The sequence below is a fragment of the Labrus bergylta genome, chromosome 4, assembly GCF_963930695.1.
Source record: "Labrus bergylta chromosome 4, fLabBer1.1, whole genome shotgun sequence".
Classification (NCBI taxonomy): Eukaryota; Metazoa; Chordata; class Actinopteri; order Labriformes; family Labridae; genus Labrus; species Labrus bergylta.
In genome coordinates, this window is record NC_089198.1 from 21,569,052 (window position 1) to 21,596,745 (window position 27,694).

Here is a 27,694-nt window from a genome sequence, read left to right on the forward strand (position 1 = left end):
ATACGTCTCATATTCTAACAGTATTAAATTCTCAGGATCCTCCTTAGTTATCATACATATAGCATGGAATATTGGATCTGCCTGTTGTGCCTAAAGCTTAAACATCAACAGCTCTTGGACAACTGAGCTGTCACATTATGGTTTTATCTGCATAAAGAAAGTGACATTTTGTTGAGCCTGTTATGTGAGCTGTTTTTCAGGTCAATAACCAAACTCATAAATAGGGCTCATTTGTTGTCTGAAAAAATCTGTCATATTTCTGCACCACTGGATTACATTTCAGAAGCAGAGTTTTGATCGAGACACACTTGGCTTTAATTCGGCAAAATCGGTCTCACCCTCACTATTAACCTCTTCACTTCAGTGTTCACCCATATCTGTCCCTGAGGCCTGATATGCTGGCCCTCTCTCTCTCCCTCCCTCTCCCTCCACCTCTGCTGTGCTGCATCTCTCTTTTTCATGGCTGCCTGCTGATGATGCTGATGCTGATGTCATCACCGCCTCCCAGCATCCCTGGTACAGCAGCACCGCCATTTTCCTTTACTTCAGACCGACTGACGGACTTAACCGCTGGAGCATCCCGCACCCATCCACCCCGTTATCCATCTGGCTCCTCCTCTATCCCCCCCCCCCCCCCAGTCTCCCACTCCAGTCTGTGATTGACGCACCGCTGCGTTCACAGCTCAATTCGCCTCTCTGTCTGTCTCCGGCGGATTCTCCATGTATGGATGCGCCAAGGAGAAGGATGCTGTAGGCTGAACCGAAGACGGAGAGAAATACAAAAAAAAACACAGGCTGCTGAAGAGATTCAAGAAGGAGGGAGCGGGGGATTCTGGTTTTGAATGGGCAGAGAAAGATTCACCCTCTGCGGTTGTCGAGTGTGAGCTGCTGAGGTAAGAGACGGCCTTTCTGAGGAGATATGAGGGCGCTGCGGCAGGGTGTTTGATTATTTAATTTCTCTGCTGTCAACAATTGTCTTTATAAATAACTCAAATGTACCTTTCCAGAAACGCCAACCTGAAATGAAAGTACATCAAAAATCAGCTCGTCACAGATTTCAATGCCATTTCAGGCTGGATAATGTGCGCTGACCTCGTTTCTGACGCAGTGTTTGGATGATTTCGTGTTTACGCGGCCTGCCTCTGAGGTGCGGCAGGCAAAGCAAGATGGAGGAGGCAATATTTACATCGCTGCACCGCCATTGCCCTCCCAAAATGTCTCATATCTCCCACCAGCGTTTGTCCTGTTGTTCAGATAACGTCGTGTTCCCAAGTTCCGGAGGGTTGTTTTGTAGTTTTGTTATCGATAGAGGCTGAGAAGGTGGATGTCCGCAAGACCTACATTATTATCGGGTCATTAACAGAGATACACACCACCGTAAAGGTTTTTTTTTTTTTTTAAAGTGTAGAGACGAAGAAATCATTGCAAGATTATGTGGAAGCCTTCTCAAAATCCTGTCATTTTCCTCTGTGTAAGCAGTGACGAGATATAGGCCTAGTTCAATCACAAGATGAGTAGACCATGGGAGTGATGGCCTGAAAATAAGCTGCCATTTTAGTGAATTAAAGAAGGGATGCTCTCGATGTTTCTGCCAAATAATGACCCAGCCGTTTAGTCAGCTTGTTTCAGGAGCTGAGTGTTAGACTGAAGATGAACTGACAGATTCAAGGCCTGAAAATGGAGGATGTGTTTAGAGTCAGGGCTTAGTTGTTTTGCCATCAAGTCCCCGTCCTCAATATTAATCATGATAACAACAGAACAGGAATGATTTCAACCTGGTATATTTGCTGTGATCTTTTTAATAATCAAAGGTTTATGTAGGAGAAAACAAAAGCCCATACATCTGTATCCTTACCTATCTCATCTTCCTGTACAGGTGCCTGTGTGTGTGTGTGTCTGTGTAACCACACAGATCTTTAGCTCTTCTGCTCACCCACTCACCCACCAGTGACATGGCGGGGGCTTCTGTGAAGGTGGCGGTGAGGGTTCGGCCCTTCAACTCCAGAGAGATCGGAAAGGACAGCAAGTGCATCATTCAGATGTCAGGAAACACCACAAGTGAGTTTCATTTCAAGTTTTGTTTTCATTTTGGGGCTTAAAGTCCTCCACTCAAGTTTCTCTTTGCCCACTTTAAGTCTGACTTTATGAAGGACTACCAATAAAGATTGATTTTATAATAGATTTAATCCCTATTGTCTCGACTGCTAGATTCTCTGTTGGAGCTTGATCATCTCAGAGTCCAAGATGACATTTTCAAAATGTGTTTGATGAATATCTATAACAGTTTAAACTAGAAGGATAGTCATGTTACTGTCATGCCGTCTGCCATGCCTCACACACCTTGCTGCTGCGGAGGGAGCGATAATAAGGAAGCCTCAAATATATATTTTTCCTTGACACAATTTATTGGTTATCAAAATAGTTACTGCTGGTTCGTTAGACAATCAAATGACAGTAGAATTTTCTCACCAAAAAAACCCCCAAAAAACCCTTTAAGAAGGAGACATTACCATTTTAACCTGAAAGATGTATCTTTTTTTGCAAAGTCATACTGTACTTATGAGGGATTTCATGAGTGTACATGTAACAATCATGAACTTCTCATTTATTAACCTAACCTGGTCAAAACTTGGTAAAATGGTAAAAATGGTAAAAATAATGATTACGTTTAAAAATAATGTTTTCATGGATTAGTGAGCTGAGCAACACATGAAAAACAACAGACTTAGTCAAATTTTATTGATTGTTTTTTTTTCTGCCCTCAGATATCTTATGCTGAGGGGTGCACATCTGTGTTAATGCAGCTGGAAATATGATTAACACGTATAATCTTTAATAATTCAGATACTACAGTGATGTGTTCCTTTCCTTTCTATTATATAATAGTCATTTTTTTGATTTTGCTTTCTTCTTAACACACATCAGGGATTATTAATTGACAGAGAAAGCAGTATCATGAAATGCTATGTACATCCACCCTAAAGCAAGCTTTATCTGTTTATTGTCAATTCTTAAACAAGCATTAAATCTATCTTCAATAAATCTAAAACTACAAACATACAGGACAGAGACAGTCTGATACAATAGTTGTTAGGTGTATGAGGTAAGAAATGTTGCTTTTAAAGTTGTACTCATGCTACTTGCAGCTGTTTTATTTTTCTTATTACCCACATCCAAGTTTATCCTTGGTTATTCGTCCCTCCAGCGACAGCAGGGTGGGCAGAGAGGCATGCAGCAACAACATGGCAGCTAGAGAGAGAAACAAAAGCTTCAGTCAGGCCTGTTAGTGTGTGTGTGTGTGTGTGTGTGTGTGTGTGTGTGTGTGTGTGTGTGTGTGTGTGTTGTGTGTAGCCTCTCTCATCGCACGAGCTGCAGGGACCAAAAAGACCTTGTTGTTCTGGTTAAGCCCTGATGCAGTGTCAGCTGATGTGTGTGTGTGTGTGTGTGTGTGTGTGTGTGTGTGTGTGTGTGTGTGTGTGTGTGTGTGTGTGTGTGTGTGTGTGTGTGTGTGTGTGTGTGTGTGTGTATACATGTTTGTGTGTGGGGGAAAAAAGAAGAGGGTGTGTGTCCACTAGTTGTGTCTGTCAGTGTTTTTAATGACCTCATTAGAAGCAAAGATTCAAACTTTCATTATTTGAATACGTTACCTTCACTCACAGCTTCTTACATTTGTCCAGCTCTATTTTTCTGCCTTATGGTCACACCAGCAGCCATTAAAGAACGACAGGTGTAGTTGATGGATGGATGGATGGATGTCTCTGTGTGTCTGTCTGAGCACATGTTTAAGCAGGATGTTGCTGCTTTTGTAGTTCTCAACTCGTCCACAGGGGGTGATGTAGTGTTGAAAGCCAAAAGAGCATCTGCTCCTGATCAGTTCTTGTTCCGGATACGCCAGTGCATGTCATCCCTCCCCCTTTAAAAAAGGATGAGTGGTGCGTTCAAATCTCCTGCTTTGTTAACTCAAACGTTTCTCTCAGAACCGCTGTCCCATCTCTTCATCTGATTTTAAACATTAGAAGCCCTTAGAAAACAAAAACACCAAAAATTCAAAATTTTAGTGTAGAGCATGGTAACTAATTGAAAAATAAACTGAGCAGTGCATCAATATTGTATTAGTATAGTAATAGTATTTATCTTTACCTAAGCTGTAGTCAGTGGACGAGTAAAGATGTATTGATTTCAAATGAAATCACCAAACAAGCTTACAGTGAAAACATGGTTTGAAAACCCCGTGTGTCGAGACTGAATGCAGTTGATCACGAAGAAATAAAGAAAATGTTGGAAGCTCAAATATGTGCATGTTAGGTTGAAGGAGACACATGTGTGTACAGAATACATTTAAATATTTTCACATCTGTCCTTTGCACCGACTAATCTATTTTTTCTCTTTCTAGCCATCCTGAACCCCAAACAGCCAAAAGAAAACAAGAGTTTCAACTTCGACTATTCATACTGGTCACACACTACGGTGAGTTTCAGTGCATCCATTATTTCATTGTTTTCAGCAACTAAATAGATGGACTTAAAATATGGATCTAAAGGTTTGTATTTAACTTCATGTGATCCCTCTCTGTCTGCAGCCCGAGGATATCAACTATGCGTCTCAGGTGCAGGTGTACAAGGACATTGGAGAGGAAATGCTGCTTCATGCCTTTGAAGGCTACAACGTGTGCATATTTGCTTACGGACAGACAGGATCCGGGAAAAGCTACACCATGATGGGACGACAGGAGCAGGACCAGCAGGGAATCATACCTCTGGTAACACAGAGCATACTTCTGACTCATCTTTTTTTTTTTGTGTGTGTAACCATTTCTATTGACAAAGCAAAAAAAAAAAAAACATTTGTTTATTAGACACAGAAATGAAAATCTGTTCTTTGTTTCTTTGTTAGTTGTGTGAGGACCTTTTCACCAAGTTCAATGACAGCAATAATGACAACAGCATGTCTTACTCTGTGGAGGTAAGTGAAGAGACATTCTTCTTATCAAACTTCCTTGTGTGCAGTTTCATACATTTGGATTATTTTATTTGCCTCTTGTATTTGTAATTGTTTTTCTCTTACAATGTGTCTTAATCGTGAAACAAACCTGTACAAGCCCCAAAAGTAAACCTTTGAATATTACAGACTTCAGTTTACTCCAAGGCATTTGAGTTGTTACGATAATTAAAGGAGTGACAGCTAGAGCTGGGAATCTTTGGGTGTCTCACGATTCGATTCAGAATCTATTTTCGATTCAAAATGACTCTGGATTCATTGATTCATTCATTGATGCTGATCATCATCAATCAATGAATGAGTTCATGAACTAGAAGGGTGACAGCTTTAATGATGTAATTATATCAGACAGTAGGAATCTATATTGCTTGATTAATAATCTTTCAAAAATACCAGAAACACTTGATGCTCGATGCTTGAAAAAAACAGAAAATCAGAAAAACAGAAAAACTCAGAAAATCCAAAAAAAAGTTTGAAAATGTTTTTCTTTCTGTTTCTGTGTAGGTGAGTTACATGGAGATCTACTGTGAGCGTGTGCGTGACCTGCTTAATCCCAAAAACAAAGGAAACCTGCGTGTCAGAGAGCACCCTCTGATGGGACCCTACGTTGAAGATCTGTCCAAGCTAGCAGTCACTTCCTACAACGACATCCAGGACCTGATGGACTCTGGAAACAAAGCCAGGTGAAAAAGAAAAGCTGGATGCATGAATCAATGAATCAATGAATCAATGCCTGCAACAAATGATTGATGAAGAAGATTATGGAAGAGGATAACTGTGTGATTCAGTTGTATGCACCTAAAGTAACATGTTTTTTTTTCTAGGACTGTGGCTGCAACCAACATGAACGAGACCAGCAGCCGCTCGCACGCTGTCTTCAACATCATCTTCACGCAGAAGAAACACGACATGGATACAGAAAACACTTTAGAAAAGGTCTGAACTCGGCTCATTGAAATCACCCAACATGACCCTCAGATAAACAAATCAATATAGTTTCTTATTCTGGATGTTGTTTCACCACAGCAGTTTTAGAAAGTTGCTACAAAGCAGAAAATATTTGATTATGTTTAATGACCTGAGCGGAGGCCGTCTGTGGTTTTATCTGAGGAATGCATAACACTTCTCACTGCTAGCTCTCTTATTAAAGTTTAATCTGTTTCATGTTTATGAGAGTTTTTTTGTTGAATTCCAGGTCAGTAAGATCAGTCTGGTGGATTTGGCTGGCAGTGAGAGAGCCGACTCTACTGGAGCTAAGGGGACCAGACTGAAGGTGAGACGAAGCTGCTGTTTATAATGTGTCTCTGCACAAAGGAGTGAAAATACAAATAATTGTAACAGTGATGGCTTGAAGTCAGTGTGTAACATTACAGTTGTAAAATAAACTCAAATAGATGGAAGGAAACATTTGTTTAAATTGACTCTTATTTCTTTGTATTTGCAGGAAGGAGCAAACATCAACAAATCTCTAACCACACTTGGGAAGGTTATTTCTGCTCTGGCTGAAGTGGTATGTTTTTTAACGTATTTGAACACGTTTTAAAAAAAGGTATTGTTATTGTTTTCTTTCACAAAATACTAATTGTCTGCATTTGTTGTGCAACCTCTAGGACTCTGCGCCAAACAAGGTCAGTAATATCATTGATCAGAATTTGAAACAGCAATTCGAATGAGATATTTAGATATTTTTTCAAATGTTTTATTCTGAAATGAAACCTTTTTTGAAACCTTTTTGCACAGAACAAGAAAAAGAAGAAGGTGGAGAGTTTCATCCCCTACAGAGATTCAGTTCTGACTTGGCTACTGAGGGAGAACTTGGGTATTTGAAAACATTACAATAAAACCTCAGCTTTTTTACAATTAAAAAAACACTTTCTCACTCAAGTAAACCATTGAATCTCCTTCTCTGTCTTCTAGGGGGAAACTCTCGTACAGCTATGGTGGCCGCCCTCAGCCCTGCTGATATTAACTATGATGAGACCCTCAGCACCCTCCGGTGAGAAAACTGTCAATACCCTTTCTTTTTAAAGATCGTCATAGAAGCCTTTAATCTTCTGGGAATAGTGTAATAAAGATAATGTCACACTTACACAACAGGCACAATTTGTAGGATAGATGTACTCGTACAGTTTGTAAGCAATCTCCTGCATTGGTTTACATGATGAATTATGGAAATGGACATGATGTAGCTCTTTCTGCCTCCCTTTTTTACACTTTGTAATGATTATCTTATTGGTCCGAATATAAGACGACCCTGATTATAAGACGACTGACGACCCCCGTTTTTCAACACTCACATTTAGAAAAAAAGATTTACAGACCAGATCTTGTTTTTATAAAGAACTTTTTTTAAAGAACTTCATTTTATTTGAAAATAACAATATTAAAAAAACATTGAATTAAACACCTGTTGTATTAATAATTATAATAATAATTAACATACCGTATTTATCGGTATAGGCCTATGGCACTTTTCAAAACAAAGTGTTTCACAAGGGCGAACTATGTACAGTATGATTCAACATTAAAATCGATTAACAATCAAACAATATTATCAACATGTTTTTAACATTTTTAAATAACAGAGGAAACACAGGCAACATTTTTAAGTAAACTACCGCTAAACTAAAACTCGCCAAACTTCTCCTCCGATGTCTCCTATTCCTCACTCACACACACACACACACACACACACACACACACACACTCTGCCCCGCTGTGTTCGCTCTCACTCTCATCGCTCCCCAATATTAAAAACACATTGAATTAAACACCTGTTGTTGTAATAATGATAACAATAATAGACGTAGGCCTATTTATCGTTATATGCTACGGCACTTTTCAAAACAAAGTTTTTCACAAGGTCAAAATCTGTACAGTATGATTCAACATTAAAATCAAGCAATATTATCAACAGAGAAAATACAGGCCACATCTTTAACTAAACTAAACTAAAGCTTGCCAAACTTCTCCTCCGATGTCTCCTGTACACACGTCCTCCGCCCCGCTGTGTTCGCTCTCACTGTCATCACTCCCCTGCTCCTCCCAGAGCGCGTCGTGTGTGTTGACATTTAAAGGGACAGGTGAACAATTAGAGCTGCGCTCTGAATACTAGACCCCGAATATAAGACGACCCGACTTTTTCGGACCTATTTCGATGGGGGAAAAGGCCGTCTTATATTCGGACCAATACGGTATATAGCTACTTCAAAAATGCGTGCACCATTAGCGCTGCAGTGGCTAACAGAAACAGGCTCATGTTGTCATAGTTTAGTTATTATGTAGATAGTTATGATTTGTAGCCTAATGATTTGACTTTTGAATCACAGGTATGCTGATCGTGCCAAACAAATCCGCTGTAACGCTGTGATCAATGAGGACCCCAACAACCGGCTGGTGCGTGAGCTGAAAGAGGAGGTTTCTCGCCTCAAAGACCTGCTGTACGCACAGGGCCTGGGAGACATCATAGAGAGTGAGTGTCATGTCTCAAGGCTGAATCACACGTGAACACACACTTGAATTTTAGATATTTTGTGCAGTTTCTGTACATTGAAGGCGGAGGGTTAATCTTGGAGTGTGGGTATGCTCACACTCATTATCTTCTCTCCTCTGTCCTATCAGCGTATCGCGGCACCGGCCCCGTCATCGGTGGTTTGAAATGTGTGTATAATGCTAGAGAGCCTGCGCTTTGCAACTTAGAGAAATAAACATCTGAGCCGGTCTTCCTCCTCCACCACACTAGAGACCAAACTAACGATCCCCCCAAAAACTAACCATGACAACAATTTGGTTAATTCAATTTAAACCCTGTTGTATTGATTTAGAAAAACATAACAATCCGTCAGGTAAATGTGCCTTGTTGCCATATTAAGTTCCTTTTTTCTCCAGAATTCTGAAAAAATGGCTTCCTTTATCTTTCCATATTGAGATTTACTTTTATTTCTCTCTCATTTAATCTGTAAAATTCAGCCACTTAATACTTAACATCCACATAACACAATTAGCTTCGTAACAGAGATTTTCTTTACATTGTGATCCTATAAAAGTTAATTTAGTGTCTGCAGCAGACTGAGGAAGGCTTGGATGTTGAGCATGCTGCATTTCCTGATGAAAGTAACAACCATGGAATAGAGAACTGTCTGAGAGGACGCCATTTAAGTTTTCTGAGAAACTCTTTCCTGTGCATCCTGGTTCTCTCTGTGTGGAGCTTTATTGAATGGGTTGAGTGCTTAAAGGCCTGCATTGCTACAAAACGCTGTGCTGAACAGTTTGAAAACATTAACATAAGCAAATCAGAAGAAAAATGAAGAAAACATATTTAGTCTTTATGCACTGTAGACTTTTCTAATTTTCTTTCTCATAACATTTTCATGCTTTAAGCTTGTAGAGTGTGTTTTGTACGTCAGAAAAGAAAAAGTCTTTGACTGTCATTCTATTTGGCATTTTGTGATCTATCAGTTTGAGTTGCTCTTTTCTCTCTGTCAGCGATGGCTTTGGTAAGCAAATGACCTCTGCTTCTATAAACCATTATTTGAGCTTTCTCTTCTTTTTGTACTCCTCCCTGTTGTTCCCTCATTTTTCCCTTTTATACCTGTTTCTCTGCGTGCTTCTCTCAATCCCTGATGTCCCTCCTTGATTACCCTGCGTCTTCTCCTACCTTCTGTCCTTCCTACCTTCAATCCTTCCTCCGTTCCTTCCTTTGCTCACTCCCATGCAACGCCTCTCTCTCTGGCAGACCTGTGCGATTACAAGAACTTTGAGAATAATCGCCAGGCTGTCAATCAAAGGGGTGATCTCTCCACAGTGAACCATGCCATGACAGGAATGAGCCCCTCCCCCTCGCTCTCAGCCCTATCTAGTCGTGCTGCCTCCATCAGCAACCTTCACGACCGCATCTTCAGCCCAGCCAGCGAGGAGGCCATCGAGAGACTCAAGGTAAGGTTAATATGGAAACTGTTCAGCGAGCAGAGTTGGGAAAATAGGAGGTTAGTAGTTGAATAATAATAAGAATTGGAAAGACTGTTAAGCCTGGCTCACACTGCAGGATAATCAGATTTGCGCTCCGATTCTTCCTTCCCAACAATCTCAGGGTCGCTCCCGACTCCAGGCTGCTCGGACCCGATTCTCTGCTCAGATTATCTTGTAGTGTGAGTGGTATAAAGATCCAATCTTAACGTTTATTTCAAACATGTTTGATATTTAGAATTTTAAATCTTAACGATTACGTCATGAAAGGGTCCGGCAGAAGTTGTAACGACAGACTGTAGTCATGGCGACCAGCGGCAGGACGCAACCCGGCATTCTTTTTGTTTGTTTTCGGTACAGATCATCAGTGCAGCACTTTTCTGAAGCTTGTATCCATATATCTACGATTGTTTTAAATTTCCTATATCCTACAACAACTTCCACTTCCTTCTCTTTCACCAACCGCCGCCCATTGGAGTTTTCAAATGAAACTTTATTAACAATTGTTAACGCTCCATCCCGACTTCACTCGTACTGTGTGAGCTCTCCGGCCGTGCCCCACAATCGGGTCGTATAGTGTGAGCACGTACATCCCAAGGTCTGGTCGTTCGTCGTAAACGATTCAGTCGTACAGTGTGAGCCGACATGCCACCCCGACTTTTATACAATCGGGAAAAATCGCAAAGTGTGAGCCAGGCTTTAGTATGCTCATAAATGAGAAGATTCTACATTGCAAAAGTAAACTCTTAAGTAAGTTTAAATATCTTCAACGTAGGCAATGTATGCTGTTTTTGCCTGTGAAGATTTTTTATTTTAAGAAATAAACATTTCATTGTTTTCTTTCCCTGTTTTGGAGTGCTGACTGTTTGTAGTATTGACTGTATATAAAGATGGATGACCCGTCCCCATCTCCTCCCATTGTACAAAAACAATTCCAAAAACCCAGGCGACAGGTGCTGACATTTTTTCCTGGTTACTGCATTTGGAGCCAGAGCCTGCGTAGTAGAGATTGGGCTGGAGGAGCTGCAGTATTGAAGTCCTGGTCCTTCTGCTAATACATTAAACTTACAGATTAAACAGCAAATCTCCTGTAGGTGGTACAATCAACAGCAGAATGGATTCTGTAGTCAATTTGAAGCTCACACTCAAAATAATGGAGAGTTCAGTTACTCTCTTGTTAGTGTTTGTTATTTTTCCACTCACCGTTCTTCGTCTAGCCTGCTAATCCATTGCACACTGCACCTCAGGAGCAGCACTTTTCAGCAGAGCTGTCGATGATGGCTTTATACTCCTTTTATAGCATCAAATACTTAATAATTAATTTAAACTTCCCAGAAAACAGTTGTGCATCATCATGGCAGGAACTAACCATAATGACAGAAACCATGTTTGAACTTCTTTTGACGTGTTCTAATGCCCATCTGCTATAATGGAGGATACAAGGTTAATGACCTCTACTGCAGCCAGTCAGTAGAGGGAGCCAGCCATAGAGTTTGGCTTCACTTTAGAAGAGCTGTCATGCTGTCCATCTTTTATATAGCCTGTGGTTTGCATTGCATTTTCGATGGGAATTATTAAGAGCTGTGTCTGGATTCTGCCATCAGGAAACAGAGAAAATCATTGCAGAGCTCAATGAGACATGGGAGGAGAAACTACGTCGTACTGAGGCCATTCGTATGGAAAGGTTTGTCAAACATATTGATGCATGATTCATAGTTTCATAGTTTCATAGTATACAATCAGATAAATATAGTATTTAAAATCCTGTGTTATGATTCTTTGCTACCGCCTCCTGCAGGGAGGCCCTGCTGGCTGAGATGGGTGTTGCAATGAGAGAAGATGGAGGCACATTGGGCGTCTTCTCCCCAAAAAAGGTGAGTTCCTTTTCACTGTTGTACAATAGTTTGATACGTGTACAACATATGTCTGAACACACACAAACTCTTAACAACATCTGTACTGATTGCCCCTTTCAGACCCCTCATCTGGTGAACCTGAACGAAGACCCTCTGATGTCTGAGTGTCTGCTGTATTATATCAAAGATGGCATCACCAAGTAAGGACTTATTAAATTTTTTCAATTATTTACTCTGAATGCTCTTGTTTTCCTGAGGATTTTTCTCACTCGTATCTCCCCCCACCCAGAGTTGGACGGGAAAATGCCAAAACTCGCCAAGACATCGTTCTGAGTGGCCATTTTATCAGAGATGAGCACTGCACCTTCAGCAGCACTATTGGCCCACAGGGAGAGGGTAAAGACTGGCTGTTCTCTTTAATAAATGACAGTGTCATATGGTCACAAATTTAAGCTTGGAGCAGCCATTTGTTCAGATTACATATAAAAACGTTGCTGTAGTATTTATCTAATCTCCTCTTTAACAGGAATGGTTGTCCTGGAGCCATGTGAAGAGTCAGAGACATACGTCAACGGAAAAAAAGTGACCTCTCCCATTGTTCTTCGATCTGGTATGTGTATAAGTTAACAGACAAATGTATTTGTAGGAAAAAGGAAGTCCTGTATCTAATTACTGTCCTCACTGTCACAACAAGTGTTTGTGAATCAGAGTAGCAGCCGATTAATAACGCAGGTCTAATCTGTGATCGGTATTTATTCATGACAGAGTCTTTATACTGCAATCTTGTCATGTGATTTATTTAGGGAACCGCATCATCATGGGAAAGAGCCATGTGTTTCGCTTCAACGACCCGGAGCAGGCTCGTATGGAGCGAGAGAGGACGCCATGCGCAGAAACGCCGGTTGAGCCAGTAGACTGGGCGTTCGCTCAGCGGGAGCTGCTGGACAAGCAAGGAATCGACATGAAGCAAGAGATGGAGCAGAGGTGTGGGGAAGACATTATAATGATGACGATGATTGGGATCACTTTGTCACATTATGTTGTGTGTTCTAAAAGTAATTATTGAACGTGCCGTTGTGAATCGCTTTCAGGCTTCAGGAGCTTGAAGATCAGTATCGCAAAGAAAGAGAAGAAGCCAGTAACCTGCTGGAGCAGCAGAGGCTTGTGAGTCCAAGATTAACGGAGTATTTCTTGCATATGACAGAGGAAATCTTTTACAAGGCCTCTCATCCTGTTTTTGATGTGGATCATTTGTTTTTGTTTCAGGATTATGAAAGTAAACTGGAGGCTCTTCAGAGACAAGTAGACTCTCGGTACCTGGAGTCTCCTGAAGAAGAAGAGGAGCCTGAAGAAGAAGGTGATAAGCGTTATCACTTTGTTTGAACTCATCTTACAGTCCTCCCTTAATGAGGCTTAGCGATCATAATTAACTCATGTTTTGCTGTTTGTAGTGCCGTGGACAGAACGTGAGACTGAGCTGGCTCTTTGGGCGTTCAGAAAGTGGCGTTTCTACCAGTTCACTTCTCTCAGGGATCTGCTTTGGGGCAATGCCATCTTCCTCAAGGAGGCCAACGCAATCAGTGTAGAGCTGAAGAAAAAGGTGCTTGATACTGGAAAACATTTTCCTTGTCCAGCAGTTTGACCAATTATGTTACATTTGTTTGTGTCACTTTTTATTTGAAGCTGTAGGTAAACCTGAACCAGATTTTCCTTTATTGACTTGATCCAATTATACCTCAACACATCGTCATCTTAAAAAAATTCATTCCTGTCAAATATTAACAAGGACAGCTAGTGTTGAAATGTTATCTAAAGAAAAGTTAAATCCCTTACATGATACAGAAAATGTGATTTAAGGGGTCACTTATGTTTGTGTCTATAATGTGGTCCACAGGTGCAGTTCCAATTCGTCCTGCTGACAGACACCCTCTACTCTCCTCTGCCACCTGACTTGCTGCCCCACAGTGTGGCCAAAGAGAGAGAGAGACGACCTTTCCCACAAACCATTGTTGCTGTTGAAGTACAAGACCAAAAGAACGGAGCAACACATTACTGGACTCTGGAAAAACTCAGGTACATTTACTATTTAAAAAAATACCTAAAGGTGTTTAAGGTATTTTAAAAGAATGAACAAAAAATGTTTTCCTATATCTTATCTGTTAGCATATCCAGTTTTGTTCCATGCAGCAGCTTATACACAAAAGATGGATGTGATTTGTGATCTCTTTTTTTCCCCACCTTAATACTGCCTTCTGCAGGCAGAGACTGGACCTGATGAGAGAAATGTACGACCGTGCTGCAGAGCTCCCCAGCAGCGCCGTGGAGGACTGTGACCACGCTCTGACCGGAGGAGATCCCTTCTATGACCGCTTCCCCTGGTTCCGTCTGGTTGGCAGGTTTGTCACTAACCTAACAGCAACAGACTCTCTTTTTCTCCCTGTATTGCTCCGACAGTAAATGCTTCCCACTAAAGCTACTTTCTCCTTCTCCACAGGGCCTTTGTTTACCTGAGTAATCTGCTGTACCCGGTGCCACTGGTGCACCGTGTGGCCATTGTCAGTGAGAAAGGCGAGGTGAAAGGCTTCCTCAGAGTGGCTGTTCAGGCCATATCAGGTAGAAATATTAATGAATATTTGCCGTCATTTGTTATATTTTGTATTTAGGAATTGTAGTGTCACTAGTCAACATCTTGTACTTTGTTTTTTTTCTCTAAAGCTGATGAAGAGGCTCCTGATTACGGCTCTGGAGTGAGGCAGTCAGGCACCGCCAAGATCTCCTTTGAAGACAAACAGTTTGAGAAGGTAACAACTAGCAAGAGTGAACATAAAGAGAAGGAATGTGGACCTCTTTCTGTTTTTTTTCTGGAATGTGATAGTTTGTTTCAAACTCCCTCAGAGTTGATTGTTTTCTCTCTTCCTCCAGTTCCAGACGGAGTCCTGTCCCAGCAGTCTCTCCCACTCCAACACCTCCCAGGAGGAGCTGAGAATCGTGGAGGGAGAAGGACAAAACGCTGAGATTGGAATTTCTGCAGATGAGGTTAACAACAACACCTGCCCAGGTGATGAGACACCAGGTACGCAGATCATTTACTCACTCGCAAAATATTATTTATTATTCATTTTCTGTATTCATCCTGTATACTGGACATTTATTGCATGTGTGTCCATTCTAGGAAATGTATCCTTCCTCTGTTCTTTTTGTTAAGGAATTTTTCTTTCTCAAATTTGGGATCTGTGATATGGGCCTTAAAAAATATATTAAATTCCTAACCAGCTAGAATATTAAGGATTGTGGAGTTAAATAAAGGTTAGACTTCAAAAGAGCACTCTGTCTATTTTTGTTTCTTTGTTTAAATAAAGTTGATCTCCCGGTTTCACACTATGATAAAAAGTGTGTCTAGATCAAAAATGTGACTACTTTAACCTTGTTAATACTCAGTACATCAGTGCTTTTATATATTTTTTAAAATGTATAGAAAAGTGATTACATCTATAATACCAGACACACATGTCTATGTCTCCTCTGTGTCATCTAGCAGACCTGGAGGCTCCCTGCAGCCCAGTAAAGAGTTCAGGTTTGGGTCTGGATCTTCCACTGGACCTCTCTCCAGAGAAAGCTCTGTCCCACTTGAAGATCGGCAGCACCTTCACCTTCAGAGTCACCGTCCTGCAGGCCTCCAGCATCTCAGCCGAATACGCAGACATCTTCTGCCAGTTCAAGTGAGTTCAAGCTCATTGCACCAAAGTCCTGCATTTCTTACCTTCTTTTTGTGTTATACTCCAAATTTGCCGTACAATTCTATTCTGCTTCTGCTTTCATCCTTATCTTTATCATTAGTCCTTCTCTTCTGTCAATGGACTAACAACAAGTGATCGCTGCCGAAGAAGATACACAAGATTATAATGGATTGACTGACTATATTTTCTAAGAGACCGTATTAAAAACAAAATTATTTGAGAATTTAACAAGGAAAACTTCTTGTTAGTCATTGACACAGTCTGAGAATTTAAGCAAATGTGAAGGTTATGAGAAACTTAGATAGAGTTGTAGCAATTTGATCCACACTGTTTTTTTTAACAATGTTGCTACTTGCTTTAGAAATGTCCAAAATGCAAAACTGGCCTCCAAACATTAGCCCTACAAATTAAAGGGTGACATCATAACTTTTACAGACTGATTATTAACTGTGTGTGTGGTTGCCAGTCTTCAGTATATGTAATGGTTTCTTTTTTGTGCAGCTTCATCCACCGCCATGATGAAGCTTTCTCCACTGAGCCGCTGAAGAACACTGGCAGAGGACCTCCACTGGGCTTCTACCACGTTCAAAATGTAAACACTGACATTCACATTCAGAACTCATTTAAAAAACAAAGTACTGTTTACCATTTCTGCTCTATTTTTACTCGTCTGTATTTATCTGTTGGATGTGTGTTTAAGTTATGTTTCCTCTCTTCTCTGTTAGATCACAGTGGAGGTGACCAAGTCCTTTGTGGAGTACATCAAGACTCAGCCCATCGTCTTCGAGGTGTTCGGTCATTATCAGAAACAGCCCTTCCCCCCTCTCTGCAAAGACCTCATCAGGTCAGGGAGAAATCTGACCTTTGAAATGAAAAAAGGATAGGACCTTTACTTCAAAGAGAGTTTCCTTATGTAATGTTTCTTTGTCTTTTAGTCCACTGAGACCTACCAGGAGGCAGTTCCCCAGAGTGATGCCCTTATCCAAACCAGGTGAGCAGTGACTTCAGATTAAAAAGTGCTTCTCAAAAAACACACATGAAGCTGTTTTTATTTACCATAATTGCTTTTTCTTTCTGCCACCGATTTTATACTCAGCTCTGTTTATTTTCTTTAAGTCTTTTTTTGGCCGTCACACATGAATCTGTCGTCTCGTGTTTCTTTCCAGTGCCGGCTACAAAGCTCAGCACTCTGACTCGCTCCACTGCAGGACCCTGTCACGCCAAATATGACCTCATGGTGTTCTTTGAGATCTGTGAGCTGGAAGCTAATGGAGAGTGAGTCACATCTTAATGGCTGCTCACTTTATATCAGATACATAATGGATACTGTTTTACAAAGGTCATCTCAGTTTAACATATTAACACTTTCTTCATTTGTTTCTAGCTACATCCCAGCTGTTGTTGACCACAGAGGGGGGATGCCCTGCCACGGCACGTACCTCCTACACCAGGTCTGACTACGTCACTCAAATGCACCATCATGTTTACATATTAACAGACTCTGTTTCATAAAATCCGTAGATATATATAAAGCTTGGTATCCATGCCTTTCTAAATGATCTTATTTCTGTATCTTCTGTTTAAACATTTGGGAAAGGACAATAGACTGCATACCATCTATTAAAAGCATCAAGTTCGACAAGCTAGTCCCTCCAGGCTTGTTTTTGAAACCAGTAGTGAAATTATTATAAGCGGACAAAGGTTATGAAGGGTTAGCAAAACCTTAGTTATGAGCCAATGCTAGTGCTAGCTTAGTTAGCATCTGTAATTCACTGTAGCTTTGATATAATAGCATGCCAATAGATACACAGACTTTTACTAAATGTTCTTGCCGACAAACATGAAGAGCTGACGTATTGGAGTGTCTTTTTACTGAAAACATGAGTCATCATTGCAACTTGTCATTCACCATTGCCACGCCTATAGAGATACCGTGCTGTCATGTATTAACACTTAACGGGGACCAAAATGTACTAAATACAACACATGTTGTTGTAAAGAAGACTTGGATATTGTGATAAAGATCAAGATAAGGTACTTATTAGGTTAATAAGATAATAAAATTAGTGAGAGGAGTCAGCTTCATTCAATGTTTTATAAGAAATTGTGTTGCCCCCTGCTGGCTGTCAGAAAGACTACAAGGACACATTGGAAACCCCTTTCTTCCACTTCTTATGAATTAAGAAGTGGTTTAGATAGCAGCTATAACGTTTCCAAATAAATGTATAATGATGTTTGTTTTGGTCGTCTTAGCTTAAGAAATGCATCTTCCTGTAACATGCTGTTTAATGTCCCGTTCTCTCTGGACTCCACAGGGCATTCAGAGGAGGATCACAGTAACCATTGCTCACGAAACAGGGAATGATATTGAATGGAAAGAGGTGAAGGAGCTGGTTATTGGTGAGTCATTAGGACAATTCAAAAACATATTTGGCCTTTGACCTAAACAGAGAAGACAGTTTATTTGAATTTAATCATGACTTGTGTGAATTCAGGTCGCATTAGAAACACACCAGAGGCTGATGAGACCATCATAGACCCCAACATCCTGTCCCTCAACATCCTTTCTTCTGGATACTTCTGGCCCAAACACAACGACAAGTAGGGCTTGAATTACTTGACATTCAGTGACAGTTTCCTAATTAATTTGCAAACCAAACTATAACAACAAAGACAGATCAGATGCTTTGTTAAGTGAAGTTTTAACAATGCTTCAAAAATGCCTTTTAATGTCAAATATGATTTGGCTCCATGCTTTTTTTCAGTTTGCACAGAACCGTATTATTTGCTGAGTTCAAACTTTTAACAGCTGCAGTTAAAAGTTTCTAACTCTTGTCCTGTCTCTTCAATCTTTGTTGACCGCAGCGTCTCCTTGGGAGTTGATCATAGGTATAAATGACCATCCTTTTTTATCTTGGCAATACTTTAAAAAAAAAAAATAATAATAATATTCACGCTTACAGGTTTTCATCAGGCAGACATTTTTGCCCTCTAAAAAAGCCTCCAGTTAATAGCTTTGTATTTTCCATGATGCAGAACTTTCTACCGGTTTGAGGCTGCATGGGACAGCTCCATGCACAACTCTCTGCTTCTGAACAGAGTCACTCCCTACGGGGAGAAGATCTACATCACCCTCTCTGCTTATCTAGAGGTAACAGACACAGCATGTAATACTAGTAGTGTGACTTTGACTTCACGTCACTCGTAAGCTTTATTATAATTAATCTACTGTCTACTTAATTCTTGATTCTGATTTTTTTTGTCTGATGTATTCTAACTAGATGGAGAACTGCACTCAGCCAACAGTGATCACCAAAGATTTCTGCATGGTGTTTTATTCACGTGATGCAAAACTGCCGGCCTCTCGCTCCATCAGAAACCTGTTCAGCACTGGCTGCCTCAGGCCTCAGGAGAGGTAGCCTACACATATTTTCTCATAGTCTGAATCCTAACAACCTCTACGTCTAAGAAAAGTATTTAATTGAATCGGAAATGAAAGCTGTAGTTTGATGTGTCTCTTCTCTCTTGTCTCCTCTTTAAAATATCCCCTCTTTCCTTCATAGTAACCGCGTAACTGGAGTCTATGAAGTCACCCTCTGCCATGTGGCAGACAATGGAAGTCCAGGTAAGACCCAAGTCAAAGAAAATAATCAGTGGAATAGTTAAAGCTTCTTATTTTCCTTTATTTGAAATTCAAAAAGTCACTGACTTTTTTTGTTCTTCTCTTTTCAGGCATGCAGCGAAGACGCAGGCGTGTGTTGGACACCTCGGTGGCATATGTGAGAGGGGAGGAGAACCTGGCTGGGTGGAGGCCTCGCAGTGACAGCCTCATTCTGGACCACCAGTGGGAGCTGGAGAAACTCAGTTTACTGCAGGAGGTCAGTTTGGAGACAGAAGAGCTTTTTTTTAAAAGAGGCGGGGCAAAGAAAATACAAGTTGGGAATATATTGTTACTGGAATAGGTACAGTATAATTGTGATTGTTTCACCCCTACAAAGTCAAGACAGAAATTAATCAAACGTAACTTTCCTGAGGGAACCATTTTTTGTTTTTTATTTACAGATTTTTTTTTTTTTTTTTTAAGACCATCCTCAGATGAATAAATGTGGCTGTGAGGTAGCTGCCTATCATAAACATAATTAGTTTTTGTTCGGTAGAAGTCATGTAACATTAAAAAGCCAGCCTTAGTTCTTAACCTATTAATATTTCATATCCTAAGTAAATATGATGCTTGAACAAAGTATTATATTAGTTTGAATTTTGAAAATAAAATGCCTGTGTTTTTTTAGGTGGAGAAGACCAGGCACTACCTGCTCCTGAGGGAGAAGCTGGAGGCTACTCTGCAGGCAGGACAAGATGCGCTTTACAAGAGCAGCGACATCAGTGATTTTGCAAAGAGTCCCGTCCTCAGCCACAGTCCTGGAAGTATCCCTCCAACCCCTGACAGCCCCAACCAGAGGCAGAGGGAGCTGGCTGCCAAGGTGACTGCTGCTTCCTGAGGCCTCCAGAACTTTAATCTTGACCTAACCATTATTCGTCATGTCAAAAACTCTTTGGCTCTCTCTCTCTCCTGCAGTGTCTGCGTCTGCTCATGCACACCTTCAACAGGGAGTACAGCCAGGTGAGCAGCAGTGCCAGTGAGAGCAAGGTGAGCCCCAGCCTAGGCCCGCTAAACCAGGCCCGTTAATTCTAGCCTCCACCTTTTTTTTTTTTTTAAATCTTTAAGCCCCGCAACCACTCTCTGCCATTATCATGTATCATTTAGTCCCTTTTAGCTCTAGTCTTTTATTTATTATCCCATGGTATGTCTTTATAACCCCACAGTAGACCTGAACTAAAAGTCACTGACAAATAATTCAGACTTTCTGTATTAATCAGATGCATGACAGAGAATATTGACTCAGGTCTACTGCTTAGTTCTGTCAGCATAAACCTTTGCATCCAGACTTCATACCTTAAAATGCTTCAGTTTTCCCTCCCCTTTTCCTCATCCTTCACTACTCCTCCCCTTTAGTGTCTGCGAGGCTCCCACTAACCCGATCTTCCACCTGCATGTCTTCTTTAACAATATGTAAACCAGTGAGGGGCTCTTACTGTAGATAAGATTGGATTTTAAATGGTTCAGACATGGTTTTAGAGTAATTTATTAGAAAAAAGATAATTTGTCTGATTGAAGTTTTCTCTGAATGCATGTCTGTGTTGTACGTGCTTAATTGTTTGCTGGTATGTTATGTCTGCATCTGTATTTGTCCCTCTTGTCTTGTGCGTGTGTGTGTGTTTGCTTTTTCATATGTGATGTGTTGTGAATGCGTTTCTGTCGGTGGTTGTGTGTCTTTTAGCTCTCTGAGATGTCTGCATCTCTTATGAGAGACTCCTGCTCGTCTGGACTGAACACACTCACTCCGTCCTCCACCTGTCCCTCACTGGTCGAGGGACATTATGACATCAGGTATGAATCACTTTGACACAGTGCATGAGACTCTCAGGCTTTAGGTATTTGTGCTCCACTGAAGATAAATGAAGTATATGTTTTGTTTCAGAAAGATTTAGCATCAGTTATAATCATGTGGTGCTAAATGTTCCTGTAGATGTCTGATTCTCCCCGTGCCTTCTTCTTCTAAGCTTCATAAAGCGACTCTTAACAGATTGTTGATTTTGGAAGATTATCTTTCCAGCACATTTTATTTTTTTCCCAACTTGACTCTGTTCTCCTTATTATGCAGACACACTGAACCCAGTTCAGAAGCCTCCACACCAGATCTGGATCCGTACAGCCCTGTGGACAGAAAGAAAGCTCTCAGGGGATGCACGTTCGTCCCTGACATACAGGAGATTCGTGTCAGGTCAGACCACACACACACAAAACTGGATTTTATAGACATATTGACTTTTTATTATTTTTTGGTGAAGCAGCATCGTATATTTAGGTCAGTTTTGGGCACATTCTTTGTTACACTGGTATTTCTTATATCCTAAACAGCCCCATAGTGTCAAAGAAAGGCTACCTGCACTTCCTGGAGCCCCACACCAGTGGCTGGGTGAAGCGTTATGTGGTGGTGCGCAGGCCCTACGTCTACCTGTACCGCAGCGAGAGAGACAGCGTGGAGAGAGCTGTCATCAACCTGTCGTCTGCGAAGGTGGAATACAGCGAAGACAAGCAGACCTTACTTCGGGTACGAAATGAATGAATAATATTCATATAGTTACACATTGAACCTGAATTAAACTTTAAGTAACCTCAGGGTTTTTCATTGACAGACTCCAAACACGTTTGCTGTGTGCACTGAGCATCGTGGGATCTTGTTGCAGGCAACCAATGACAAAGAGATGCACGACTGGCTGTACGCTTTTAACCCACTGCTGGCCGGCACCATCAGGTGAGGGGTGGAGGAACTGTGAGAGGTAGTCAGCAGTTTTAAACAGCAGTTAGCAACACAGATTAGCCCTCTTGTTTTTGTCTAGCATATCTGAATATAGCCGCACTATCACTTTTTATAGAGCTTGTTTTCTTAGTTTTTTGTTTATTGAAAGAAGACATTTAACTGCCAATGGCGGTTACTAATTTGTTGGTTGATGTAACTACTGCCAAGTTATGACGTTCCTTCTGGAGACTGGTTTGTGAATTAGAGAATTACAGAACCTGTAGAAAAAAGAAACATCAGTATAAAATGGATATTAACAAGTTACACATTTTAATATTTCTTATTATCTCTTCAATCTCTTCTGTTCAGGTCAAAGCTTTCTCGGAGAAAGTCGATCCAGTCGGCTCCGGTTGCTCAGAGGATGTGAGAGTCGAACCGACCTGGTGGAAAACAACAAAACAAGCTAAACAATCAGAAGGCTCCACTCACCTCCCTGCTCTAAGAAACATTGCTCACAAATTACACATAAAACCATTTAAATAGCCTCCCATATGATGACCCTCCCATTCCCAAAAAAACACACAAACTCTTATCCCGAAACTCGACAAAACATCCCTTCTCTGTTTTTTGCAGTCGTCACCTTAAAACCCTGCATGCTGTGCTCCCTCCTGCCCTTTGGAAGAAACATAAGACAGACTAACCTTCCAAACCTGTAAATGAACCTCTGCTGAGCATTGGGACTAGTTTTAGTTTTACATGTCGATATTTGTCATCTGTGAGGCTACGTGTTTCCTGTAGAAAGTTAATCTGTGGTCAGTCCCGTCTTCACATGTTCTAATTAAATTAACAATTCCCACTTATGTGTTTTAATTAGAGCCATCAGATGAGGCAGAAAAGCGAAACACATAACTTTAGTCTCTTAAGTGCAAGGAGGACACAAGCACTCACTATATACTGTACATTACATCGTGCTATACAGCTCAGAGTATTTGTTTTACCGCAGAGGTCTCAGATAGCAAACAGATCGGCCATTTTAACATAGAAGTAGCATTAGGGTGATTCGGACATAATAATTAAATGTTCTGGTTTTCGTGTTTTATTGTTTTTGACTGGATCCATGAAGAAGTTTGTCGTCTAATTAAGGCAAAAATAATCCAGTATCCAGAGAAATAACTCATGTTACTGCCTTGTTCCCGATATGTGCTTTTTCATATAATCTCCAAATCCCCTGTGTAACTGATCACTTTATTTATTGTTGCTACCGTTCTTTCACTGCACTGTTATTTACTTGTGACAGGACCATTGATCAGTTTTGTTGCATGGCACTTTATTGTCATTATTGAGTTAATGTACTGTATCAGTTTTTTTTAACCAAAGCATTTTTAAAAATTATTTTAGATCATTGTGTGCAGTTGTTTTAGCAGACATTTGTTACAGACATTTGTTGACTATTACGGAAATACACTTTCTCTTTCCTGCAAACAGATACCACATTTTGTAGTGAAAGTTAAGCTAAGCTACAAGCTAGCTGAGCTAAGTATAAAGACTTTAAGCAGGGACAGACTAATAGCCAGTCAAAGGTAATGAACTCTATCTACCAGCACTTCTTAAGCCCCAAAACAGCATGTAATGTTGTGTTTGTTTAAGCAGCACACAAAGTGAGGTGTAAAAATTAGAAGTTCTGATATTAGGGGGGGTTGCTTTAGAGGTGCTCAAATTAAGCTAGGCTAGCTGTTTACCCCTGTTTCCAGGCTTTGTGCTCCACACACAGAGTTAACTCTTCGTTTAACCGAGTAGAAACCCGATGAGGATTGATGTGTTGTATCAGGTTGGCTTCTTGAGTGAATATGAGTTATCAGCCTAACATGAGCATGTCAGTTTTTCCTAGCTGAAAAAGTATGTGTATTTCCCTTGTGGTTGACATATTTCTGTAAACTAATCAATCATAAATTGATCTTTGATCTTAAACATACCTGAACAGCTGCACTCTGTATTTAGACTACTTTAAACAAATGTGTTTTTATTCTGTATGTTATGGGCCGGCAGAGTTGCTTCATTTATTTCGTCTTGTATTTAAGTCTTGTCGAGCTGAACGAGAAGTTATAATTTACCATGGACCTGTAATCTGTGTGACTTGCTTTGAATGGACAAGTACGTTGTCCATGCACCAGATAGTGCCTCCCTCTTTTTACTTCTTTTTAATCTCTCCCTCTGTCATCATTTTTTGTCTTCGACATTAACACTAAAGTTGGCAACATGTGTCTAACATTAAGCCTTTATGTAGAGTAAAAGTAGATGCTAGAGTTCTGTTCTTTATATTGATGATCAATGTTTTAGAGTGAATATTATCAATGATGCTATATAGTATGTTGGTATAGCCTATAGCAGTAGAGTACAGCATATACATATCTCATAATCATTGACTGTGGCTTTGAAAACGAATCCCCCCTTAGCTTTTGTACTGTAGCTGCTCGATATTTGACAGCCTAATGCTTGTGTCACAAATCAGTACGGTATGGTAGCTTTGCAGATTATACGACTCTTATGTCCAGGGATGGTTTGTAATTGCTTTAACCAACTGTTTTTTGTTTTGCACTGTACCAAGATGACCCCAAATGTTGTTTTGAAATCAACATTACCACTATGGTGAATTAAACTAAATTCAGCCCTTGCTAAAGGACTGCTAACAGTGGGCCTTTTTAAAAACTGGTACTCTCTTTATAAAGTTCAAATCAAAGACATGGTTAGCCAGCCATATTGTCTTTCCCATTTTGCTCTTGTTTTTAGTTTTACTGGTGAAATGTTTGTGAAACCTGCCTCACACTCAGTTTTCAAGAATGTATTCAGGACTCTCTACGCCACAGGCCGACCAACCTGCTGAGCAAAGCATCCTGATACTCAGAACATCAGACATTTAACCTTCAATCTGTTGTAGCCCCTGTGATTTGTAACCATATTCTGCCCATTAGCGATGACATGAGATGAGTTGATTATTACTAAACATTTCGTGCCATCTTGGTATAATCCACTTTATTTGTTTTTTTTTTTTAAATGCATACTTAACATATTCTGCCATTTGTCTGCTGGAACAGAAGACAAATGTAGAATTTATTTATACCTTTTTGAAGGATGGATTATGTTTGTAAAGGATATCGCACTTACGCACAAAGCATCTTTATTTACTATGATTTTATATGAAGATATTTTAAGAATGTAATGGAAAAGGTGGTCCATGTATCAACTTATTACAACCCTGTCCTACAGAGGAGATGATAAGATACTTAAGCTATCAAACCCCCAACAACACAGTACAAGTTAGCGTTTTATTTTGTGTGTAAAACTTGCAGATGACTTGCTTTGCTTCCAGTCCTAATAGTTCAAAGGAATAAGTTTCAAAAGAGGAAAGAAAAACCCCTAAGTGAGACAGCTTTAGTGCACTTAACAGTAATTGTCAAAAAGGTTAATGAGTTATCACAATTTTGGCTGCTTTTTTACTGTCATAGCTCTGGATCAAAGCATGCAGGTCCACTTATCTTCTGCTGTCCCTCTCTCCTGCCTTATAGCTTGCTACTGACAACAGCCCCTACCCCTGCCCCCCACCCCTCCCAGAGTGCTGCTTGTAAAGTATCGTCATCCATGATCCTTGTAATGACTAACTGGAAACCTTCCTCTTGGCTCTGTATTGTATATAAATTGAGATTTTCTGTGCCGGCTCTCATCACACAGATGATATTAACTCTCTCTCTCTTCCTGTGTATACCATAATGAATAAGAAAACATGGCCTGCTGCTTCGTTAAGTGTCAACTCCAGAGCAAAGCACGCTGATCAGGGGATCAGTTTTGCACATTTTGAGCTCAGTGTGGATGAGGTGGTCATTAGACTGATGAGTAGGTGGTCCCACGTCTGCTTGTTGCTCTGGGCTGCTTTGACAGAAGCTGAACCAGGTCCCAGCCTGTGATGAAGTCTTAATCTCAGTGCTCACGTTTCTCTTTTGAGTGTTTCGAGTTCTTTCTCATGTCTGTGGACACGTAACAAAAGTTGTCAGGAAAAAAAAAACAAGGCGAATCAATAAATGAGTGTTGAAACTTAAGCAACATCTTAATGTGATTTGTTTGTAGCCTTCACTAACTTCTGTTATTTATGATTTTCATTACAAAGTATGTACAGTTCATTCAAATGAAACGTCATGTGGTATAAAGGCATTACATACAATATGTTTGCATTTTTGATGCTGGTTACATGTTTGCACCACTATTGTACAGAATGTCAACCATAGTTGGTCTGCTGGTTTTTGTATTGTCTCATTAATCCACAATACTGCAAATGTACCTGATATCAACACGGAATATGTCATAAAAAGAATACTGGCTATGTGATGGTAATATTTCTCACAATTGATTATAATAAGAAATGAGGAATCCTGTCTTTCTCGATAGGACGTGTGTCAAACTTTAAAATGTCCTTTAGTTCATATAAAGAATAGGACGACTTAATCCATAACCAGTTTTTGAAGCATGCTTTGAATTCTGTTCTCTGAAGGTTATAATTTATAACATATATAATAACCTTAGTCATAAGCACTTTTAGCTATAATACAAAGTTTTTGATATAAATGTAAATAAACTAAAGATAAAGAGTTTGTCACAGGTCAAGGCAGGATCCTGAGTTGGTGTGACAACTTCTCCAGGCTCAGCACATTATAATTTAGGGTTGACAGACACGTGATAATGTGAACTTAAAGAGGATCTGTGCTCAGCCTGTGTCCTCATGTTCAGTGTTTAAAGAGAGAAAAACAAGTGTGTGTGCTCACAGAGCAGATTCAGGAATGAATAACATAATGCTCTTCTCATGTCTGTTGCATAACAGTTGGTACGTTTGCCCAAGGTGAACACGGTGAGACTGTTGTGCGTTTGTGCAGCCTTCCATTATTGATTATGTACTCAGCATGTCCTCAGCTGCAGCAGACTAATCCCCTAATAACAGTCAGAAATACTGAGCCTGACACAAAGGCCCTGGACTGAGTGAGCGGTACTTGATGTCCTTCTGGTACCCCCTTTTTTTCAGCTGCCGATAATTTGAAAAGCTGTGAGATGATAGCTGTTTGTAAGACCCCTGAGTTGATAGGATTAGCAGCTTGAAGGCAGAAGTTCAGTACAAAAGCATTTGAGCCCTTTCTACCCTTTCAGGGGTGGAGAGAGTACTTTCCCTGAACTCCTCCACACTCTCCCTTGACTGGATTCAAACCCAGAACCATCTTGCTGTAAAACTACAATTCTAACCACCACTGTCCGCCCTTGAAGCGCAAACATGAACTAATAGAAACCATGACCTTAAAAAGATGGAGTGTCAGTTATCAAAAGCCTTACCTGAGAGAATGAGCTTTTGGTGATGGAGCTGATTGAACAAATTTCAACAGAAACAGACTATAGAGAATATACAATAAGCGTTTTCATTGATCTAACAATAAAAAGCATTTTACACGATTGACCAAGGACTATTACTAATGAAAGATATGGGAAAAGAGGAGTGGGTCAGAAAATAGAAATCAATACTTGCAAAAAAACAGCAACAAGTCCAACTTGTTGAGGGTTACATGTGGGGTCCCACAAGGGTCAGTGCTTGTTCCAAATTAGTTTATATTGTACATAAACTATATTTGTTGTGCGCCCTAATTGTTTAATTTTGTTCTGTTTGCTGATGATACAAATTTGTTTTGTTCTGATAAAACAACTTGAGCAGCTTCTGGATACAGTTGATACACAATTTTTAAAATG

The 27,694-nt window shown here is 40.3% G+C and overlaps 1 protein-coding gene across 9 annotated transcripts; it reads left to right on the forward strand.

The window, feature by feature from the left end:
* Window positions 1-647: 647 nt before the first annotated feature.
* On the forward strand, window positions 648-26,291 carry kif1ab (kinesin family member 1Ab). 9 transcript variants are annotated; one of them, XM_065954062.1, is made up of 49 exons: window positions 649-893; window positions 1,877-2,058; window positions 4,395-4,468; window positions 4,581-4,760; window positions 4,895-4,963; window positions 5,504-5,682; window positions 5,824-5,935; window positions 6,195-6,272; window positions 6,444-6,509; window positions 6,610-6,627; window positions 6,740-6,818; window positions 6,917-6,995; window positions 8,329-8,471; window positions 8,621-8,659; window positions 9,735-9,934; window positions 11,569-11,648; window positions 11,763-11,838; window positions 11,941-12,020; window positions 12,110-12,216; window positions 12,347-12,430; window positions 12,624-12,804; window positions 12,912-12,984; window positions 13,087-13,177; window positions 13,272-13,420; window positions 13,715-13,893; window positions 14,079-14,216; window positions 14,315-14,433; window positions 14,536-14,621; window positions 14,743-14,893; window positions 15,356-15,539; window positions 16,059-16,149; window positions 16,283-16,401; window positions 16,493-16,548; window positions 16,724-16,832; window positions 16,942-17,008; window positions 17,873-17,957; window positions 18,053-18,158; window positions 18,423-18,446; window positions 18,594-18,708; window positions 18,839-18,972; window positions 19,121-19,182; window positions 19,290-19,435; window positions 19,847-20,038; window positions 20,134-20,205; window positions 20,897-21,006; window positions 21,281-21,400; window positions 21,538-21,730; window positions 21,816-21,934; window positions 22,289-26,291. In XM_065954062.1, the coding sequence occupies exons 2-49, from the start codon at window positions 1,953-1,955 to the stop codon at window positions 22,344-22,346; spliced, it is 5,178 nt and encodes a 1,725-aa protein (XP_065810134.1). In that variant the 5' UTR covers window positions 649-893; window positions 1,877-1,952; the 3' UTR covers window positions 22,347-26,291. The 9 variants fall into 9 exon arrangements, with proteins under 9 accessions (XP_065810131.1, XP_065810133.1, XP_065810132.1 ...); XM_065954068.1 differs by having other exon boundaries at window positions 9,804-9,934; XM_065954059.1 differs by having other exon boundaries at window positions 648-893; window positions 11,763-12,020.
* Window positions 26,292-27,694: the final 1,403 nt, after the last annotated feature.

Bases quoted from the DNA above. Each gene is read 5' to 3' on its own strand.
- kif1ab (XM_065954059.1), top strand. From the start codon at position 1,953: ATGGCGGGGGCTTCTGTGAAGGTGGCGGTGAGGGTTCGGCCCTTCAAC. The intron at 6,273-6,443 runs GTGAGACGAAGC...TTGTATTTGCAG, and splicing joins CTAAGGGGACCAGACTGAAG to GAAGGAGCAAACATCAACAA. The intron at 18,159-18,422 runs GTAGGGCTTGAA...TGTTGACCGCAG, and splicing joins TGGCCCAAACACAACGACAA to CGTCTCCTTGGGAGTTGATC.